Consider the following 15,513-nt stretch of genomic DNA (forward strand, 5'->3'; position numbering starts at 1 on the left):
TATTCTCGCATAGGCTTACTGCACTATAGGTGGTAAATGAAATATATTCACCCACTTGCAGAACCGTTCCGAGGATTCGATTCGAGTGTCCTGCTGGCTACGCCAAACTGTTGTGGTAGCTTTAACAAACACACCACAGGAGCCTCAGGTACAGGTCATAATCATTCATTCGAGCAATTGCAGGAGAGAGCCATCTCAAGGCAGCTTGAGATAGCACTCTGCTAAATTACAAGTGTTCAGCATATTTATACGTTATTGGTCACGTACAAGAACATTCTCCGGATTCCGATCTCGTCAACATATAGGTTTACATTAAACAGACATCTCTGGTAACAGGTACATGCATCGTATGTCCCTATTTTCCACCCAGGCGGTGGCCTTCCCTCCTATCTAAGCTGGGACCATCTGTCCTTCACCTATCTGTTGAAGAGCACACTTAATCTTAGTTGTTTTCCAACTTAAGTCTCCAGTCTAACTCCCAGGTCTTTGTTGGTAATTGCAAACCCTGAGGGTGGACAAAGTTCGAGGGTGTACAAGGTTCATCTGGTTTAACTGTTGATGTGCTGGTTTGCGCTGGCCTTCCTGTAGATTCTAACTTAAGTAATTCATTCCCTTATAATCAATTCTCCCTTACCATAAACTCTCACTTACTTCTCCCAATCCCATTCCCCCCGCCCCCCCGATGGCTGCCGTTAACCCGGGTCCCGGGTCTCTCACCAAGGGACGCGGATCGGGGCAGCTGCCGCCCACAGATACCAGCGAGAGACCTGTAGCTTGTTATTCTGGCTTCAGAACGGCTCAAGGTGCTTATGAAACCTGCCCGTCCACCCGCCGGCTCCATCTCTCCCTCAATTCCGACTCTTATCTTACCGGCTACGGACCTGACAAACAAGCAGCTTTCCTTCGTCCTCACTCACACTGCGCATGCTCCAAACTCGAGGCGGGACTGCACCTGCGCACTGATGTGCCGCTCCAGCAGCCACACTGCGCATGCTCCAGTCGCAATGTCCGGCTGATTGACGGCAGCTCCGGACCAATAAGAAGAGGGGGCAGGATTGCACGGCCAAGGGGAGGGAAGCAGCTGGCCCTCCAACCAATCGGAGTGAATGAGGGGCGGGGATGAGCCCGGATCTCCCTCATTGGCTGAAACTCTGCATCATTTTGAAAGTTGATTTGTCTCAAGACCTTTCTGTTTGTGACTTTAAACAGATGAAACCCTGTGGATGTGGAGCAAATATTTCAACATTTGTAACTGAAATGTGGGAACACGGTGAAACAAGCCACAAACTTAAAGGAATAACTGGGCAGACAGGGAATTCACCATTAGAAGGGGGGTCCTTAGTTTCAATAAATGAATCGGCAGAAGGGTTAGGACAGGTTAGGGAGAAGGTTAATATTGTCATCATTCAGAACTACACATAATGTAAAGGAAAAACTGATCTCAAAGACAATCTGTTGTAATATGTGTGGAAGGAAATGTGCTGAACCAAGTTTAAAGAGGTTAAATATGTTTTTTATATTGCACAATTACATCAAAGCTTCAAAGTTGAGACATGAAAGCCCTCGACATGAATCATGACAAGTGAGAAGCTAACTGATGATTGATACAATTGGAAACACCAGCTGTGGGCAGGAGTTCACCACCATAGCAACATGTGGTTTCAGAAACTCCAACACTAACAAAGTGTCAGCAGAGATCATCCCTCAACGAGTAAGGAAAACCTTCATATGTGGCACTTTTGCCTTTACAGAATCGGCTTGCTCAGCCATCAGATGAAGTGCAGTCGATCATCTCATCTGATTTCACCAAAGTTCTGAGGCTGCATTCCCATCATCTCTCACAGATGAACGGATGCTAAACATATGGGACAATCACATTAAAATCTGGAACTCAGATGAGAATATGGATTGGTGTTAGGTGGGAAGATCTGGATCAATGTCTTAATCCAAGAAGCTTTAAAATCAGAATGACAGCATTTCAGAAATTATTCCTGTGATATCAGTGATCCCATTCCTATCTGTTAGTAAGACCGATGGAAGTATTTAGTGGAGACAGTAGCATGTTGGAGGATGATGTACACAAGGATTTTCTAAACTAACTGAGGATAATAGTGAGGGGAAAGGAAGGCATATGGAAAAAAACAGACTCTTCCTGTTGTTACAAAGGAAGTGCGACATTCCACTTGGTTTGACACAACACACACATACACAGACCCACTTCCTATCGATCAGGTGGACCAGGTTTTGCCTCACACCACCAACCCGACTACTGACTAAGACTGGCGATAAAGTATCAGTGTCTGTAAGGACCAAAATGTTATAGAAATTCAAGTAAACATTACCCTCCAGGGACTCAAAGCAGTTTTGACTATCTAATTCCAGCACTTTCTCTGAACCTTAATCTATAATGAACAACATCTTGAACAGAAGCAACAACAAAAATTTAAGCCATCAATAGATACTAAGCGGTCTATGGCCACCCTGGTGATCAGCTCTGGTGGGAGATTTTAGACAATACAGGACATCCTTGCATAACTGCAGCCTCTACTTTCCTATTGGTATTACGGATAATTCCCCTTATATTGATGGTCTGTTCGAAGGTCAGGGCACAGAGCAGAATGGATGAAAAGATGGCTCCAAACTCCCTGTAAATCTAACCCTCTGATTTTGGTTTTGTTGCCATCTTTCCATCCATTCTGCTGCCTGGCCCTTCACTCCACACAGCCTGATCTTGGTCAACCTGTAGATTGTACACACTGTTATGGATAACAAGCTGGTTACGAAACAGAAAACAGAGAGAAGAGGTTAAGAGTAGTGACTCAGACTGGTAAAAGGTGGGAAATGATGTTCCACAGGGAGCAATTCTGGGACCACTGTTATTCAACTTTATATAAACGATTTGGATTCAGAAATCAGAAACCCAATTTTAAAATTTGGGAGTAGAATTTCAGTAAATCACAGATAAGAATTCCTAGTTCACAAAACTTTGTTGCACAGTTCATTAAATCTTTAATTCAGTAGCAGAGTGTACAATGACATGAGGAAGTGATGAACTGATTTATTTATGAATTAATTGATTACCAAATTGGGAGGTACAGTTAATACTGAGGAAGACTGAAATAAAATCCTGGGATCTAACACACACACACCAATACAGCAGGGAATTCTTGGAAACACAGTGCAGGTCTTTCTTTATCTGGAGATCAAATGTCTGTTGTATAATTGTCCCAGGAGTTAAAAGGATCCTGTGAATTCCTCCATGTGTTATTTAAATACAGACTTTACATATTTATTTTTAACATTGTCTCACTTTTTAAAGGTACTATGTCAATACAAATTGTTGTTGACATTGTTTTAAAGTAATGGACTCAGGACTGTCACTAATAAACCTTAAAAACTTCACAGAATAATCACCATAGTCATTTTTAAATTGGAGACTTATTCCTGCCATTTCAGTTTCAGTCATGAACAGAGCACAGTTTTACATCAATCTCTGATTAAACAGCACGTATTCAGACTGCCTGACTCAGGCTGTACAATCACAGTTGTAAAGGAGCCATCTGCTCTGTGCCTAGCAGCTTTGAACCACGATGATTCCAAACAGAAATCAGAAGGTTAGATTTACAGGGAGTTTGTATTTTTCCATCCATTTTTCATGCGGCCTTAGTCTCCACACAGCTTGACCTTGGTCATCTTTAGGCTGTATGTACTGCACAGAAATGGCTGTGACACATTTCTTACACACCTCAGGATTAATCCACATGTGGGTTTTGTTGTCAGTGAAGAAATATGAGAAAGACCAAAGTGTCATTTGTCCCTTTCAGTGTCACCCTGAAGGACTGTGTCCAGGCTGAAGTTTTGTTCCTGCCATATGATCCGCCCCAAGATTGTCCTTTCTGAGCTCCAGCCAGATGATGTTAAACACTCAGGTGGGAAAGACAAAATTGTATAACACTGTGTGAAAAACAAAGTTTCACATGCTATGTGATATTTATCCATAATATTAAATGGCAGCCCATTGATATGGTTTATTAACTTATATACGAACATCTGAATTAGGAGCAGGAGTAGGCCACTCAGCCCCGCGGGCTTGTTCCACCATTCAATAAGATCATGGCTGATCTGATTGTAATCTCAACTACACATTCCTACCTACCTCAATAACCTTTCACCCCCTTGCTAATCAAGAATCTGTCTACCTCTGCCTTAAAGATATTCAAATACTCTGTCTCAACTGCCTTTTGAGGAAGAGAATTCCAAAGTCTCACAACCCTCTGAGAGAAAAAAAAATCCTCATCTCTGCCTTAAATGGGCGACCCCTTAAAGAGTGGCCGCCCCTAGTTCAAGATTCTCTCAGAAGAGAAAACATCCTTTCCACATCCATCCTGTAAAGACTCCTCATGAGCTTATGTGTTTCAATTAAGTCACTTCTTACCCTCCTAAATTCCAGTGGATACAAGCCTAGCCTGTCCACCCTTTCATCATAAGACAACACATCCATTCCTGGTATTGATCTACTAAACCTTCTCTGAACTGCGTCCAATGCATTTACATCTTTCCTTAAAGAAGATGATCAATACTATACACAGTACTCCAGATGTGGGCTCACCAGTGCCCTGTATAACTGAAGCATAACCTCTCTACTCTTGTATTCAATTTCCTTTGCAATGAATGATTGCTAATCAGCTCTTCTAATCACTTGCTGTACCTGCATATGAATCTTTTGTGATTCATGCGCAGGGACACCCAGATCCTTCTGAATCTCAGAGCTCTGCAATCTCTCACCATTTAAATAATATGCTTCTTTTTTATTCATCCTGACAAAATGGACACTGTCACATTTTCCCACATTATACTCCGTTTGCTAGATTTTTGCCCACTCACCTAACCTATTTGTATCCTTTTGTAGTCTCCTTATGTCCTCTTCACAAGTTATTTTCCTACCTATGTGTCATCAGCAAATTTAGCAACCATACCATTGGTTCCTTCATCCAAATCATTTATATAAATTGTAAAGAGTTGAGGTCCCAGCACTGATCCTTGTGGCTCACCACGCATCACATCCTGCTAGTCAGAAAAAGACCCATTTATGCCTACTCTCTGTTTCATGTTAGCTAGCTAATCTTCTATCTATGTCAATATGTTACCCCCTACGCCATGAGCTTTTATTTTCCTCAATAACCTTTAATGAGGCACCTTATCAAATGCCTTCTGGAAATATAGGTACAGTACATCCACCGGTTCCCCTTTATCCACAGCACACTACTCCTTCAAAGAACCCCAATAAATTGGTTAAGCATGATTTCCCTCTCACAAAACCTTGTTGACTCTGCCTGATTACCTTTAATTTATCTAAATGCCCTGTTATAACATTTCTAACATTTTCCCTATGACAGATGTTAAGCTAACTGGATTATAGTTTCCTGCTCTCTGTCTCCCTCCCTTTTTTAATAAAGGAATTACATTTCCTATTTTCCTATCTGATGGAACCTTCCCAGAATCTAGCGAATTTTGGAAAATTAAAACCAATGCATCAATTATCTCACTAGCCACTTCTTTTAAGACCCTAGGATGAAATCCATCAGGACAGGGGGACTTGTCAGCCCACAGCTCCAACAATTTGTTCAATATCATTTCCCCGGTGATTGTAATTTTCTTGAGCTCCTCCCTCCCTTCCAATTCCTGATTTACAGCCATTTCTGACATGTTACTTGTATCCTCTATAGTGAAGACGATGCAAAATACTTGTTCAATTCATCTGCCATCTCCTTATTTTCCGTTATTAACTCGCCAGACTCACTTTCTATGCAGCAACCCTCACTTTAACTCTTTTCATTTTTAAATATCAATATTTACTCTTACTATCTGTCTTTATATTTCTAACTAGTTTTCTCTCTTACTTGACCTTTTCCCTCTTTATTAATCTTTCAGTCATTCTTTTCTTATTTTAAATTCTGTCCAGTCTTCTGAGCTGCCACCCATCTTTGCACAATTATATTTCTGCAGAAACAAACATTCAATCCTGAACAAGATTAACAGCAACAGTAACCACGGATTTCAATCCCCATAGTCACTTGTGAACTCGCTGATGTGTCAGGCAGGAGGATGACTGAGTGAATCCCTTCCCACACACAGAGCAGGTGAATGGCCTCTCCCCAGTGTGAACTCGCTGGTGTGTAATCAGATCCTTTTCACTTTTAAAGGTCTTCTCACAGTCAAAACATTTAAAAGGTCTCTGATCAGTATGAACAAGTTGATGTGTCAGAAGGTGGGATGACCGAATGAATCCTTTTCCACACATGGAACATGTGAATGGCCTCTCACCAGTGTGAACTCGCTGATGTGTCAACAGGTCAGATGAATTGATGTATCCCTTCCCGCACATGGAGCAGGTGAATGGCCTCTCCCCAGTGTGAATTCGCTGGTGTGTCAGTAGTTTGGATGGCCGATTAAATCCCTTGCCACAGATAAAGCAGGTGTATGGGCTCTCCCCAGTGTGAATTCTCTGGTGATTCAGAAGCCTGGATAATCGATTAAATCCCTCCCCACACAAGGAGCAGATGAACGGACTCTTCCTCGTGTGAATGCGCTGGTGTGTCAGCAGGTAGGATGACTGAGTGAATCGCTTCCCACACACGGAGCAGGTGAATGGCCTCTCTCCACTGTGAGTTTGCTGGTGTCTCTGAAAGTTTGATGAATGACTGATTGCCTTCCCACATATGGAGCAGATGATTGAACTCTGCTCAGTGTGAATGTGCTGGTGTCTCAGAAGGTTGGATGAATGAGTGAATCCCTTCCCACACATGGAGCAGGTAAACGGCCTCTCCCCAGTGTGGCTGCGTTGATGAATTTCCAGCTTTGATGGGGAACCAAATCCCTTTCCACAGTCCCCACATTTCCACGGTTTCTCCATGGTGCCGGTGTCCTTGTGGCGGTCCATATTGGATGGTCAGATCAAACCTCGTCCACACACAGTTTATTCCCACTGTGAAAGGTGCGATGCTTTTTCAGGCTGTTAACTTTCTCCTTCTATATTAATGGTTCAATGATATCCAGCGCCTGATGTATTGAGTGAATCTGTCAGGTTTTGACATGATGTTTGGTTTGAGTTTCCTGTCAGCAAATCTTCCTATTCACTTCCTTGAACTGCTGTAGTCCATGTGATGTCGACGCTGTTAGGGAGGGAGTTCCACGATTTCAACGCAGCGACAGTGAAGGAACCACAATATATTCCCAAGTCTGACTTATGATGGAAGAAAGGTTATTGATAAAGCAGCTGAAGATGGTTGGGCCCAGGATTCTGCCCTGAGGAATTCCTGCAGAGATGTCCTGGGTTTGAGGTAACAAAGAATATAAAAAAATTTAAACTGACAAATATTAAATTGTGTTGTTGATAAAAGAGATACTCGGTTAATTTTTCAGAGATGACTGATTCCCCAGGGGTTCACTCTGACTCCCCTGACTGACTGACTCAGGGTCCAGTCCTCAATCCCCCCGATTGGTGACTGAACTCGCTGCTCCCTTTGCCCCTCCGGCCTCTGAGCTCCTCTTGCTGTTGTTTCCCAGGACAGTCAATGCCCGCTCTCCAACATGACCCTGTCAGATGGAGTTCAGGGGCTCAGAGGAAGAAAAGAAAATGAGGCGGTGAATCTGAGTTGGGAAAAACAAGGAGAGAAACAGGATTCAATGGAGGAACTGAGCGGGGGGCGAGCGCAGCCTCAGGAACAGCGAGTGCGGCTCTCAGAGGCCAAATGACAGAGGCCGTGCCCGGCGGCCGTGCGGTGACCTCTCCGGGCTGGGGGGTGGGGGCTGCCCATTAAAGCGATGCTGCAGCGCCTCCCCCATCCTGGCCGCCGCTTCCCGGTTTCTTCTCCCGTTTCCACCGAGTCCGACTCACAACAAAGGAAAAACAGAATTACCTGGAAAAACTCAACAGGTCTGGCAGCATTGGCGGAGAAGAAAAGAGTTGATGTTTCGAGTCCTCATAACCCTTCGACAGAACTTGACACAACAAAGGAGCCGCCCAGAATGCCCCGCGGTCGGCCCTGGGGAGCATACGCACTCTCAGCGCCTGGTGAAAGGAGCGGGTTGGATAGAGCGGTTTCTGGGGCGCGAGGGATTGTGGGAACCGCAGCTACCATTAATGAATAGCTGCCGGTAAGCATTTCCCTGCATCCTGGCAAAAACTCAACGGCATGAAATCCTTTTTCTGTTCTGTCTACACATATTCTATTTAAACAACATAATATTTCCATTCGTGATTCCTCTGACACCTTACGTCACATCAACAATTTCCAGTTCCCTGGCCCCAACCGCTTGCTCTTCACTATGGACGTCCAATCCCTCTACACCTCCATCCCCCACCAGGATGGTCTGAGGGCCCTTAGCTTCTTCCTCGAACAGAGGCCCGAACAATCCCCATCCACCACTACTCTCCTCCGTCTGGCTGAACATGTTCTCACACTGAACAATTTCTCCTTCAACTCCTCTCACTTCCTCCAAATAAAAGGTGTGGCTATGGGTACCCACATGGGCCCCAGCTATGCCTGTCTCTTTATGGGGTGTGTGGAACATTCCTTGTTGCAGTCCTACTCCGGCCCCCTTCCACAACTCTTTCTCCGGTACATCGATGATTACTTCGGTGCTGCTTCATGCTCTCGTTGGGACTTGCTTCCAATCTCCACCCCTCCATCATTTTCACGTGGTCCATCTCTGACACTTCCCTTCCCTTCCTTGACCTTTCTGTCTCAATCTCTGGTGATAGACTGTCCACCAATATCCATTACAAGCCTACCGACTCTCACAGCTACCTTGACTACAGCTCCTCACACCCCACTTCCTGTATGGACTCCATCCCATTCTCTCAGTTCCTTCGCCTCCGTCGTATCTGTTCCGATGATGCTATCTTCAAAAACAGTTCCTCTGACATGTCCTCCTTCTTCCTGAACCGAGGTTTTCCACCCACGGTCGTTGACAGGGCCCTCAACCGTGTCCGGCCCATGTCCCGCGTATCCACCCTCACGCCTTCTCCTCCCTCCCAGAAACATGATAGGGTCCCCCTTGTCCTCACTTATCACCCCACCAGCCTCCGCATTCAAAGGATCATCCTCTGCCATTTCCGCCAACTCCAGCATGATGCCACCACCAAACACATCTTCCCTTCACCCTCCCTTCGGCATTCCGAAGGGATCTTTCCCTCCAGGACACCCTGGTCCACTCCTCCATCACCCCCTACTCCTCAACCCCCACCTATGGCACCATCCCATGCCCACGCAAAAGATGTAACACCTGTCCCTTCACTTCCTCTCTCCTCACCGTCCAAGGGCCCAAACACTCCTTTCAAGTGAAGCAGCATTTCACTTGCATTTCCCCCAACTTAGTCTACTGTATTCGTTGCTCCCAATGTGGTCTCCTCGACATTGGAGAGACCAAACGTAAACTGGGCGACTGCTTTGCAGAACACCTGCGGTCTGTCTGCAAGAATGACCCAAACCTCCCTGTCGCTTGCCATTTTAACACTCCACCCTGCTCTCTTGCCCACATGTCTGTCCTTGGCTTGCTGCATTGTTCCAGTGAAGCCCAGCGCAAACTGGAGGAACAACACCTCATCTTCTGACTAGGCACTTTACAGCCTTCTGGACTGAATATTGAATTCAACAACTTTAGGTCCTGAACTCCCTCCTCCATCCCCACCCCCTTTCTGTTTCTTCTCCCTTCCTTTTGTTTTTTCCAATAAATTATATAGATTTTTCTTTTCCCACCTATTTCCATTATTTTTAAATATTTTTAAAATATTTTATGCTCCCCCCACCCCCACTAGAGCTATACCTTAATTCCCCAACCATCCATTCTTAATTAGCACATTCGTTTAGATATATATCACCAACTTCAACAACTATGTGTTCTTTTGTTCTGTTGTCCGTGACATCTTTTGATGATCTGCTTCTATTACTGCTTGCTTGTCCCTACAACCACAGCCCCCCCTCCACTTCTCTCCCCCCCCAAACCCCCTCCCCCCACCCCACCCACACACACACCTTAAACCAGCTTATATTTCACCCCTTCCTTGGATTCACCTAGTTCTGTTGAAGGGTCATGAGGACTCGAAAAGTCAACTCTTTTCTTCTCTGCCAATGCTGCCAGACCTGCTGAGTTTTTCCAGGTAATTCTGTTTTTGTTTTTAATATTTCCAGTATTTACCTCAGGATTGCAATTGGATGCCCTTGTCTATCCCTGGCCTCCTGAGTGGATCATTATTGTCGTATCAGTTCAAAAAGGAATGGGGATGGGTAGAATCTTCTGTATAGCTTTCAGCCCAGTTTAGCCCAAAAATTCCCAATGTGTGGACCGCCAGGGGAGGTAGATTCCTCTGGGATGTCCGGTTGCTAAACAGACACAACTCCTACAAAGTAAACAAGCATTATCTTCAGAGCAATAATTTCAGTAAAGGCTTTTAATTCTTTTCCATCTAGGTTTTCAAATTAATTCTTGGGGTGTCGGCTTTTGCGAACAAGGCCAGCAAAAATGGCGGATGAGTGCAGCTCCAATTACACTTCTCAAGGGCAATTAGTGATGGGCAATAAATGCTGGCCTCGCCAGCAACACCCACATCCTGTGAAATCCAACCTGCTCCACATGAAGCTGATTGTGGGCCTTCTTGATCCACAGTAGTCCTTGTAGTGAAGGCACTTTGACAATGTTGTTAGACAAGCTTGGCAACATCCAAGGCAAAGCAGACTGCATGATTGACACTCCACCAACCAGCTTAAATATCCACTCCCTCCACCACCGATGCAGAGTGGCAACAATGTGTAGTATCTATGAGATGTATTGCAGCAACTCACTAAGCTTTGTTCGACAGCACCTTTCAAACACATGGCTTCTATCACAAGGCCAGCAGACTCATGGAACACCGCCACCTGCAATTTTCCCTCCAAGCCACTCACCATCTTGACGTGGAATTATATCACTGTTCCTTCACTATCAGCTGATCAAAATCCTGGAACTCCCTTCCTAGCAGCAGTGTGGTGTACCTACACCACATAGACTGCAGCAGCTCAAAAAGGTGGCTCACCACCACCTTCTCAAGGGCAATTAGTGATGGGCAATAAATGCTGGCCTCGCCAGCAACACCCACATCCTGTGAAATCCAACCTGCTCCACATGAAGCTGATTGTGGGCCTTCTTGATCCACAGTAGTCCTTGTAGTGAAGGCACTTTGACAATGTTGTTAGACAAGGGATTGTAGGATTTTCGCCCAGCAAAGATGAAGAAACAATGATATGTACCAAGTCAGGATGGTGTGTGTGACTTGAAATGAACATGAAGGTTTCCGCATGCACCTGCTGTTATTGTCTTTCAATTGGGTGGGAGTCACAGTTTTAGGAGGTTCTGCCTAAGTTCATGTCAACATGTCAATGTATAAGATCCCTCTCTTTCAGTATCATTCCCACGCCACGGCCCCAAACCTTCTACCTATCTATCTGCTTCTGTTGAGGCCAGAGTCTTATTGCCGGTCAATATTGGGTGGCAGGTTCCCTACCCTGATGGACATCAATGACCCAATTGGGTTTTACAATCCAGCAGTTTTCATGGTCACTTTCCTTGTGTTGGCTCCACAAATGACTAAATTCATTCAGTTCAGTTTCATCACCTATCTGTGTTTTTGTGCATTCTCCCTCACTCCCTTTGTCCTGTTTTAAATTCATATTATGGGGTGTTAGATGGGGAAGGTTGCAGATGGAAGCTCAAAATAAATATCAAGTCAAAATCTGACAGTATGCCTTTGAATGTGGAAGGAAAAAGCACTGTTCAGAGCGGGGATGAACCATACACATGCTTTGTGTGTGGACAAGGCTTCAGCCATTCATCTGGCCTGTCGAGGCACAAGCACAGTCACACTGAGAAGAAATCAGATAAATGTGACATCTGCAGTTTTTTTGCTTTTATCTTAGTGCTTAATTGACTGCCACTTCTCTTCAAGGAATGCTTATCTTGAAGAAGTATTGCTCTTCTCTCCGACAACATCCACAGATAAATGTGAGGACTTGGGGGAGGTATGTAATTACCCATTTCAGCTGGAGACTCATCGACACAATCACACTGGGCAGAGGCCATTGACCTGCTCCGAGTGTGGGAAGGAGTTCTTTTATTTCTCTGCCCTGCTAAGACACCTGCTCAGCTGCTCTCAGTGCGGGTAGGGGTTCAGGCAATTGTCCAACCTGCTAACACACCAACGAGTTCATACCGGGTAGAGACCATTCACCTGCTCCGATTGTGGAAAGGAATTTCCTTGTTCATCCCACCTACTGGTGCACCAGCTAATTCACACTTGGAAAAAGCCCTTCAACTTGCTCCGAGTTTGGGAAGGGATTCTCTGAGTCACCCCATCTCCTGATACACCAGCAAGTTCACATGAGAGAGAGGCCATTCGCCTGCTGTATGCGCTAGAAGGGATTCATTACTTCATCTCATCTGTGAAGACACCAGCGCATTCACACTGATAAGGCAGCATTTCAATACTAAAAGTAAAAATGATCTGCTGACATACCAACACTCTCACACCGAAGAAAGTCTGCTCATCTGTTTCATGTGCTTCATTTACTCAGTTATCCACTCTGCTGACTCACTAGCGAGATCACAAGTGACTGCAGGGGTTGGAATCTGCTGTTAATCACAGGCAGGACTGAAACACGTTCCTTGTTAGAGTCAGGGTTTGTCTCAGATGGTAATGATCCCATCATTGGGCTTGAGTTTAATATTCTTGTTGATGTGGAATAAATCAACTTTGGTTTAAACACACTGTTGTAGATTTTTGTCATTCTCAATTGAGTGTCCATCACCTGGCTGGAGCTCAGAAAGGACAATCTGGGGGAAATTCATAGGGAAGGAACAGAACTTCAGCTTGGACACAGTCCAGGAGCACGATATCCATCCACATCAAGTCCCTGTTGAATAAAATCAAACACAGCATTTATTCCCCATGTAGTTATCTGACATTTTCATTTTGTACTGTTACACTCATCTCCATGGTAACTCAGATATTATGCTTCCCTTCCTCATTTCCAATTAACTAACATAAGATTTGATTCTCCCAATTATCCCGAACATCATATGGATCTTCCCAACTAGCCTCCGAGCCCCACCTCTTTTCACAATGTTTTTGTTAAACATTACTTCATCTCCCATTTAGGAGTTAGTGTAATGGATGGGGTTGTTCTCCCTGGAGGTGTTGAACAGGTTCCCTCCACGACAGCTTTTTTCAGTGTTGTTTATCCAGATTAAAGCTCTCGAGCATCCCACCAGACTTTGGGTGATAGGGGATGTGGAATGTAGTTCCACACCCATAAGATGACAGAGCTGTTGCATTACTTCTGCTGTGAAATGAGAGTCATTGTTACTCACTATCCTTTACAGAAAGTCCCATCTGGTAAAGATCTATTCCTATGGGATATTAGCTGTAGTGACTGCATCATTACTACATGCCAAGAAATCTTGAATCCACCGAGTAAACTTATCTATAATTGCCATTATATACTAATCCCCTCCTTTTATGTGCAAAATGGACCTGAAAATCAATCTGCAGTGTTTCCCAGGCATATCATTCAGGTGGGAGGTGTCCATTGGAACCTTACATTTTGAAGATCTGTTTTGATTTGGACACAAATGAGACACAGGCTCAGGTGGTGACGGACATTCTAGCGCATCCTCTGCCACCAATAGTAATTGTGTAACATATCAATGACTTGAAAAAGAGAAACATGTGCCCAATTTGACCCATAAACAAAATTAATCCTTTTCTGAGCCATTGAGGTATGACCGAAGTCAAATTAGAGCCATCCATGTAATATAAAAACCTCCTCGTGTAGGATGAGAGATGAGGTGAAGTCTCCGAAAGCGTCTGACTTCTTTGACCATAGTCACATCAGGGTCAGGGTCCTGATAAGTTTTTAAATCAGGTTTAACTGGAGCCTGTCATATCGGTACCAATGATGGATACCAAGCAGCATTTCTGGTGAGTCAGTCTGCCTGGTTATTACCCTCTTCACTAACTCCTGCTGTTAATGTACCTTCGCCTTACAAATAGCTATTTGTCCTGGACACTTACCAGCAATATCCCAAATCGTTTGGAGTGGTGGGTTAGTGTTTTCCTTTCTGTTGTGTTTTTTTTTGCCAGAGAAATAGGTTTTCCCTGAGGGAGTTACAACCAAAGGAGGTTTCAGAATAGTTGTTGATTTTATCAGTTATGGTTTGAAGAGCTTTGATCACAATAGCTTCAGATCTCTGGGCTAAGTATTTTGGTGAGCATTTACTAAGGATACTATGGCTGTCATGGGGAATCAAAGATGTAGTACCAGTCTAATATGGTCCCTGTTCATAAAACCAAGACCCATCCACCTAAACCCCAGTGGAGTCCAACAGTTGTGCGGCTTTAATAGGTCCATTGTACATGGCCTCTTTCACCTGGCAAGTATGTGGGGTTCCTTCATACTGCAACTTTCCAGCCAATTGGTAAGTTTTTCAGTTTTAGGGTATTAATGTCACTTTGTAACTTAATTCATTTACTCTATGTCGCGGAAAACAGAGTGAACACTCAGACCCAGGAGGTTTGTCCCGGAAGCCTTTATTGAATCGTGATATCACGGAGAGCCCAGCAGATACAATGGAGCTGCCGGCACTCTGCAGTAGCATCCGAGTACACACATAGTTATAGTAAAAAAGTACATATCTTTTGGCATGCACACAATAGTTCTTTTAGTTTACAACCACATCTGGCACCCATTAGTCTGGGAAGGTAGCTGATAGCGTGACTAGTCTATTATTTTATGTGCTAGTGAGAAAATGGATGGGCCTAGTTTCAAGGACACTTCGTTGTAATATTCCATTATATAGTTTAACCACTTAACCCTTTGTTATCCTGTATATGTATTTTATTCTCCCACAATCCCTCCTTGTTAATCTTCTAGATTAACACCAATGAGGAATAGTACCTTCATTATCATATGGGTGTTCATAACCATAAGGAAAATGCCGATCTCCGGCAGGGTAAACCTTTTTTCCCCACCAGTGGGCCTCACTGGGACCAGTGCGCATCATTTGAGGGACAACTGGAGCTCCTCCTAATCCAGTAGAGACACTGTTAATAATCTGGGAACAGCAAATTCGCAGAGCAACACATGCACAACACCCTACAACACTTACTATGCCCAACCCAATTAAAACATACAGCAGCCAACTTCCCAATCGGAGAACCATCCCATTACTGTATCCCACCAGGAATCCTTGTTATAAAAATTACTCAATCTTTCCCCAACTTTCTTTATTTCTGTTACTTTATCCATAACATGCTGTCCCAGGTTAGTATGTTCTCAGAAACATCAGGTACATAAGTGAAGCACTCTGAACCTATCGTGGCACAAGTGCCACCTTTTTCAGCTAGGAGGAAATCAAGGACCATTCTATTTTGCAGAGCAGTCAGGTGTGGAGCTATCATTTCACTAGTGGTAGCTGAAA

At 44.3% G+C, this 15,513-nt stretch overlaps 1 protein-coding gene across 1 annotated transcript; it reads right to left on the bottom strand.

Moving 5' to 3' along the window:
• Positions 1–5,753: 5,753 nt before the first annotated feature.
• LOC121270100 (zinc finger protein 436-like) lies at positions 5,754–8,013 on the bottom strand. The gene has a single exon (XM_041175416.1). The coding sequence runs from the start codon at positions 6,938–6,940 to the stop codon at positions 6,071–6,073; it is 870 nt and encodes a 289-aa protein (XP_041031350.1). The 5' UTR covers positions 6,941–8,013; the 3' UTR covers positions 5,754–6,070.
• Between the last annotated feature and the right edge of the window lie 7,500 nt (positions 8,014–15,513).

This window comes from Carcharodon carcharias, chromosome 27 (assembly GCF_017639515.1).
Source record: "Carcharodon carcharias isolate sCarCar2 chromosome 27, sCarCar2.pri, whole genome shotgun sequence".
In the NCBI taxonomy this organism is placed as follows: Eukaryota; Metazoa; Chordata; class Chondrichthyes; order Lamniformes; family Lamnidae; genus Carcharodon; species Carcharodon carcharias.

Bases quoted from the DNA above. Each gene is read 5' to 3' on its own strand.
- LOC121270100 (XM_041175416.1), bottom strand. From the start codon at position 6,940: ATGGACCGCCACAAGGACACCGGCACCATGGAGAAACCGTGGAAATGT.